This window comes from Ammodytes marinus (genome assembly GCF_949987685.1).
Source record: "Ammodytes marinus genome assembly, chromosome: 19".
NCBI classification, from domain to species: domain Eukaryota; kingdom Metazoa; phylum Chordata; class Actinopteri; order Uranoscopiformes; family Ammodytidae; genus Ammodytes; species Ammodytes marinus.
The window spans coordinates 22,997,771-23,005,270 of NC_137223.1; the positions used below are offsets into that span (position 1 = coordinate 22,997,771).

The 7,500-nt window shown below is 41.3% G+C and overlaps 1 protein-coding gene across 1 annotated transcript in view; it reads left to right on the top strand.

The window, feature by feature from the left end:
- Positions 1–7,500, top strand: part of trim67 (tripartite motif containing 67) — a gene marked incomplete at both ends in the record, with an annotated part of 75,034 nt that overhangs the window by 63,714 nt on the left and 3,820 nt on the right. Inside the window, 2 exons of the mRNA XM_080048434.1 lie at positions 2,209–2,372; positions 3,434–3,572. Coding sequence (XP_079904560.1) covers positions 2,209–2,372; positions 3,434–3,572 — 303 coding nt within the window. The remainder of the gene's footprint in view (positions 1–2,208; positions 2,373–3,433; positions 3,573–7,500) is intronic.

Genomic DNA, 7,500 nt, shown 5'->3' on the forward strand with positions numbered 1-7,500 from the left:
TTTGTGTGGTTTGTGTGTTAGTTTCAGCTCCTTTTACCAATGCAGTTTTGTCCTGGTTTGTTAGAAGACATTTTTACCACCATAAGGGTTAGACAGATATACAGCTCTGGAAAAACATTAAGAGACCCGTCTGTATTTTTTCTTAAATCTTCATCTCTACATTATTTAATGGACATGCTCTTTAATGACAATATGTTTGGGGGGGAATTTGGTAGAAATGTTGTCAGTAGTTTATAGAATAAAACCAAAATGTTAATTCTACTCGAACATATGCCTATAAATAGTAAAACGAGAGACACTGAACATTTGGAGTGGTCTCTTAATTTTCCAAATGCTTTGATGGTAGTTCCCCATAGCTGACAATCATTTCGTACCTGAATCTATTGACTAATTTTAAACTATTTTATCAGTCTGCCATTTAATTTGGAGTTTGCATTTCAAAACATATCACTTGACAGAATTGTTGCACCCTTAAAAATTCATTTTTTTACACTAAATACTTCAAATTTAATACATTTCCGAGGAATTACTATCAAGAAATTAACCAGATTTTGTTCTAAAAATGGCTACTAAGCTTCAGTTTTAAGTATTCACCAGTTTTCAGAGCTTATATCGGTCTAACCCTTTATTCACCACTGATAAAAAACGTCCAGTCATTACCAGCTGTTGTCCTGCATATGAACCCGGATCTCTCTCACCCTCTAAACCCACATATTAAATCTCCTCTTCCTCTCCCTTCACATTGTTAAAATGTGTGTGACTGTGTGTGTGTGTGTGTGTGTGTGTGTGTGTGTGTGTGAATGGGTGATTGTTGTTATAAATAGTAAAGCGCTTTGGGGCTGAGAAAATCGGCTAAAAAGCGCTAGCCTATATAAGTCAAGTTCATTCACCATGTAGAAGGCAACACTAAGGCCGTGTCTGAACTGCCATACTAACGTCCTACTCATACTCATTTTGACTTCAATTTGAGTATGTGACGGTTGGGTATGCGAGTTTGGGTATGTGAGAAATTCCCGGATGAGTACTAACTTCCGGGAAGATTTTGGGTATGAATCGATCGTATACTTTTCCTACTCAACCGCCCCATAATGCACTGGGTCAATTCTACCCGCCCAGGAAAATGAAATATTTTCGAGCAAGTTGCTAGGCAACAACATTGTTTGGGGTTCCGCGATCTGACAACTGTACGTGCAGTCATTCATACACTCTTACAATAGATAAGAGATGAAGATAAATACCTAACAACATTAGAGTCACTAAGTGAAATGAGTGTTGTGAGTCTGATAGTGGAGAGAGATTAGAACAGATCGCTGTTCCACACACCGCGGCTCGTCCAGCTCAACTCACAGACAGCTGAGTGCTGATGAGCCGGACAGAGAGCGTCGGAGGGATCCTCCGCCTCAAAACATAATTATTATAAAACAAGAGGTCTAAAACACAGATGATGAACACAGGACTGTAAAAATCTAGTTCAATATCTAACCTGTAGAGGGCGGTTATAAGCTTAACAGTGTCTAAACTGCCTGAATCTTATAAGAAGAAGAAGAAATTCTTCATTGCTTGAGTATACTTCAACTGAGAACGTTTTAGACGCAGCTCGCATACACAATCGATCTTTGAGTAGAGAGTATGCAGTATATAGATGGTGAGTATGTAGGATGTAGGACGCTAGTATGGCAGTTCAGACACGGCCTGATGCTGACCCCATCACTATGTTTGTCTCTATCCACCTTTTCATATGTTTCCCTATCCTCACACACACACACACACACACACACACACACACTCACTCACTCACTCACTCACTCTTTCTCTCTCTCTCTCTTTCACTCACTCACTCACTCACTCACTCACTCACTCACTCACTCACTCACTCACTCACTCACTCACTCACTCACTCACTCACTCACTCACTCACCCCATCGTCCCCCCACATACCCCCCCCCCCCTCCTCCCACACACACACACACACACACACACACACACACACACACACACACACCCACCATCCCCCTCCCTCCCAACACACACACACACACACACACACACACACACACACACACACACACACACACACACACACACACACACACACACACACACACACACACACACACACACACACACACACCCCCACACACACACACACTCCCTACACACACTCACCAATAACAACCTTTACCCCTCTATCTATCCCCCCCCCTACAGTGGAGTGTGGACCCTCGGTGCCAGTGGCTCCGTTGCTGCAGCTGGAGAAGTGTTGCACCAGGAACAACAGTGCCACCCTGGCCTGGAGGGTGATCGCCCCGCCCGGCAGCCCCATAGAGGGATACATCCTCGAGCTAGACGATGGCAACGGAGGCCAGTACAGGGTGGGTGCCCTTTTTTCACTATAAAAAAACAATATAATAAGAGTATATACAGCTCTGGAAAAAATTAAGAGACAAGGCTTTTTCTTAAATCTTCATCTCTACATAACTCATTGAAAAAATGCTCTTAATGACAAAACATGTATTGGAATTTGGTAGAAATGTTGTCGGTAGTTTATAGAATAAAACCAAAATGTTCATTCTACTCAAACATATGCCAATAAATAGTAAAACGAGAGACACATTTGGAGTGGTCTCTTAATTTTTTCCAGAGCTGTAGAGTGCTGAATATTGTGTTTAACATAGAGTACAAGGCTCGACAGTAAAATGATTGTAATCTACTCAGAAATGCAGTTAAAATATGTCTTGGCGACAGCAAAGGAGGGCAGTACAGGGTGGGTGCCCCTTTTCACTATAAAAAACAATATCAAAATAGTATTGAGGGGCGCTCCGGTGGCGTAGTGGATAAAGCACGTACCATATTGGCTCTGGCCTTCGTTGCAGTGGTCGCGGGTTCAAATCCGACCCGTGGACCTTTACTGCAGGTCATTCCCCCTCTCTCTCTGTGTCTCCCCATTTCAACTCTGTACTGTCTAATAAAGCTTGAAAATGCCCCAAAAAAAATCTTTAAAAACAATACTATAGAGGACAAGGCTAGACAGTAATATGATCATAATCTAATCCGAAATGCAGTAAAAACATGTCTCTTCTGTAGCTAGTCTTCATCCTTTAAATTTTATGATTAATAATCCAAATGCCAGATGGTACTCTGTGTGTGTGTGTGTGTGTGTGTGTGTGTGTGTGTGTGTGTGTGTGCCATCACTTAACGTGCATTTAAAGTTCATGGTTCACCTCTCCTATCTCTCATCTCTACTTATACTTGAGCCATATGTACTTTACGTCATATGTTCAAGCCGCAAACTAACTTGTGCATTAATTTAATCTGTATTTGTAATCTCCTAAAATGTGTGTGTGTGTGTGTGTGTGTGTGTGTGCGTGTGTGTGTGAGTGTGCGTGTGTGTGTGTGTGTGTGTGTGTGTGTGTGTGTGTGTGTGTGCCCATAGGAAGTGTATGTGGGGAAGGAGACAGTGTGTACGGTGGACGGCCTCCATTTTAACAGTTCCTACAACGCCAGGGTGAAAGCCTACAATGCCATCGGAGTGGGGTCGTACAGCAAGACTGTGGTGCTCAAGACCTCTGACGGTAGGCTGTGTGTGTGTGTGTGTGTGTGAGAGTGTGTGTGTGTTGGCTGGTATTACTCTTGTTGTGAGGACATGTTTCTGTTCACACAGTGATATTGTGGGGACGTGCCTTCCTTTTGGGGACAACATGTAAGTCCCCTTAATTTAACGTAATAATTACATTTAAGGGTGTATACTTGCTTTAAGGTGAGGGTAGACTTAGGTTAAGGTGAGGGTAAGGTATAGTGGCTATGGTTATGGCAAGTCTCTCTCCATGAAATGAATGTAAGTCTATGTAATGTCCTCGGATGTGATGAAAACACAATATGTGTGTGTGTGTGTGTGTGTGTGTCTGTGTCTGTGTGTGTGGGTGGGTGTGTGTGTATGTGTGCGTGTGTGTGTGTCTATATTTGCTTAATTGGCTGCAAAATTGGCATATTCTCTGGTCTAGAATAGTGTCCCTTGACTGTCTTAATCGTATTGTTTCGCCGCAGAACAGTTTTGTTTGCGATGATCTCCATAAAACAGGTTTCATGACAGGCATGCATTGGTAAAAAAACGATTAGTCAAGCTTCTTAGAGAATGAGTCAGGAGAATTTTTTATGGTTTGAAGGCAGAATAATAAGAAGCATATGGTGCTTTATAATACTGAGTCAGAGGTACCGACAGACATTAAAGAGAGAAGAAGAATACAGATACACTCGCACGCACGCACACACACGCACGCACACACACACACACACACACACACGCACACACACACACACACACAAGAATACAGATAAGAAAAGGGAGGAGGAGACATGAAAGAAAGGGAAGAGATGGAAAGAGAGAATAAGTTAAAGGTGTAGTCAGTGATTCTGGAGAACGCTTGTTGTCATAATCACTTTCTCATATTCAGTGAATATCTCCTCAAGATCTACTACTTGTCCGTAATGTGCAAGCTGAAAAAAAAAGACATTGTGAGTACACAGCCTAGGTTCTGTAAACGAGCATATTGCTAGCTACGGAAGGCCCCCTTTTGTGGACAGATCCTTTGTTTACATGCCTGAACAAAGCCTTGGCTGTGTATTAACACCAGACTTTTTTCAGTGCACGCAGTATGGACAGGTATCGGATTGTGAGGAGATATTCATTGATTTTGACAAAAAAGTGATTTAGACAGCAAGACTTTTCCAGAATCGCGGATCCCATGTTTAAATATAGGAACGAGAAAATAAATGTGTAGAAAGAAAATTAAGGAAGAGAGAGATCTAAGTTAAAAATAGGAAAACGATGGAATTGGAAGAGAAAGGGGAGCAATGGACCGAAAAATGGCACAGTGACAAAATCTGGCATTCCTGCAGTGGGATGAGTACACAAACACACACACACACACACACACACACACACACACACACACACACACACACACACACACACACACACACACACACACACACACACACACACACACACACACACACACACACACACACACACACAGTCTCGTTCTGCCTTTGCCAACCGCAATAACAATGAGCTTTTGGTCTGTTTTCTGACTGATAACCGTTCATCCCTCCCGCCATTATTCTTTTCATCTTTCTCTCTCTCTACTCGCCCTTTTATTCTCTCTATCGCCTGTCTTCTTCCCCTCTCTCTCTCTTTCTCTCTCTCTCTCTCTCTCTCTCTCTCTCTCTTATTGAGGACAGTGAACACATTAAGCAACATGGAGGAAGCAAATTATGGGATTTGAATTCTGTTGGCATGATTATGTTGGCAACATACACTGATTATGATGTTAAATGTAACAATATGTGGTTTAATTTTCTCTTGAGCTGTGCTGTGTGTGTGTGCGTGCGTGTGTGTGTGTGTGTGTGCATGTGTGAGTGTGTGTGTGTGTGTGTATGTGTGTGTGTGTGTGTGTGCGTGTGTGAGTGTGTGTGTGTGCTGTGTGTGTGTGTGTGTGTGTGTGTGTGTGTGTACGAGTGTAAATACTGAATGTGTCACCACTTCATTCAATAATGCAATAGGAGCTGATGGAGCATTTTTGCCTCGGGCCTAGATGATAGTAAATGTGTCCCAGATGTTTCAGCCCTCAGTGTGTGTGTGTGTATGTGTGTGTGTGTGTGTGTGTGTGTGTGTGTGTGTGTGTGTGTTGGATTGCTTTCACTGACACAGTTGACCCGCGAGAGACAGTATTATATAAAGTTGCCTGACGATGGATTTCCACGCCCAATTCTGTTTACAACTCTTCATACACATATTATCCAATGTTCATACATCACATTTAATGTTTAAAACATTTTTTAAGTGAAAGACATTTGACTAGGGGTGTGCGGAGACGTCATTATCTGTATCTGTATCTGTATCTGTTCAACCAACAAAATTATCTGTATCTGTATCTGTATCCGGATACACAACAAGAAGTGGGCGTGGCGTATACCGGAAGTTTCTTTTACATTAGTCTACATTAAAGGAAGTCACACCTAAATTGATTTTCTAAACTAATATTCATTGTCAATGCAATTGTTGTCCCTTCAAAGCATCACATTGATGTAATGTTGAAATATAAGTCAAAAAGTCAGATATATTTCTACCTTTTCATCTCTCTCTTCTTTGTTCTCAGAATACGAAGAAATTCAGGGAAAAAAAATATTGATAAATAACAGCCCAAATCTGTGCATAGGCTACTCACTGTTAGTAAATGAGGGCCAGTGTTTTACTTTTAACTAAACTAAGATCCCCCTTTAACTGGGGAAAATACAGCTGTATTTCATGATTATTTTTATCTCTATCTCTCCCTATCGCTCTTTTTTTACATTTGTTTTGCTAAACTAAGATTTAGGAACAATCTGTATCAACGTGCCAATCTCATAAACCCTAAATAATATCTTAGCCTTTCCACAAAGCCATATGTGATTTCAATGTGTCAAGTTTGCAGTTTCCGATTTTATTGTATAGGTCCTGAAGTAGGCCTATGCGTCTACGCACTGATTGACAGCTGAAAAAGTACAGGTCCTAAACATCAGTTTGATGGAAACGTTGTGGTGTTTGAAAGAGTTTAAGCAGTAGGCCTAGAGAATGTAAATACATCGGGGAAGGGCTGACGGTGACTTGGGGTGCAGCATATTCCATCGGTTCGTCTCTTCTCCGCCATAGCAGCGGGTTACGAGGAAACTCAAATAAAAACGGCAGCGAATGCGACAGGTAGAACCCTCTATTCGAGGGAAAGGGCGAACACGCTGCGTTTATCAGTGGATAAAAAGAGAGAGACCGCGGGTCACGGGCCGCGCCCGGTCCTCTCGTGTCCACCGCAGAACAGCTGTTAGTGTCATTCTACCTGTTGTGTCATTGAGGAGGAACGCGCTGCGTCAATTAAGCGCATAAAATAAAAAATAAAAAATCCCCGAATAATAACGGGACTATTCGGAAATTATCTGTATCCGTATCTAACTCATTATCCGTGCTTATCCGAATACATATTCGGATTCGGGCTCATCCCTACATTTGACTGTACTGGCACGAAACGGATGTACTTTTACTATACTTTAGTATATCCATCTGAAGCAACTTTAAAATTATAAAGTCAGGAGAAAAATGTATTAATAAGAAACACCAATGCAAAGCTTGTAAAATTAAGAAAGAACTGTTTATTTGAACGTTAGGTAACACTTTACAATTAGGTTGAACTAATTAACTGTTAGTGAATGCTTATGTTATGCTAGTAACGGTTAGGTTATGCTTATTAAACATTAAGTTACTGTTAATGCTCAGTTATTAATTAATTTTTATAAAATACTCCAACAGGTGATAGACTCCATTGGTCTTAATGGTGGCACTGACCATCACTAAATCTGTAATTATTTCGTTCTTAATAACAAAAGAATTGAAGATTCAACATTCAATATTGTTTATTTGTCATATGCACAACAATTACAGCAGCAATTTAGTCCCAGGCTCCTCTCCAT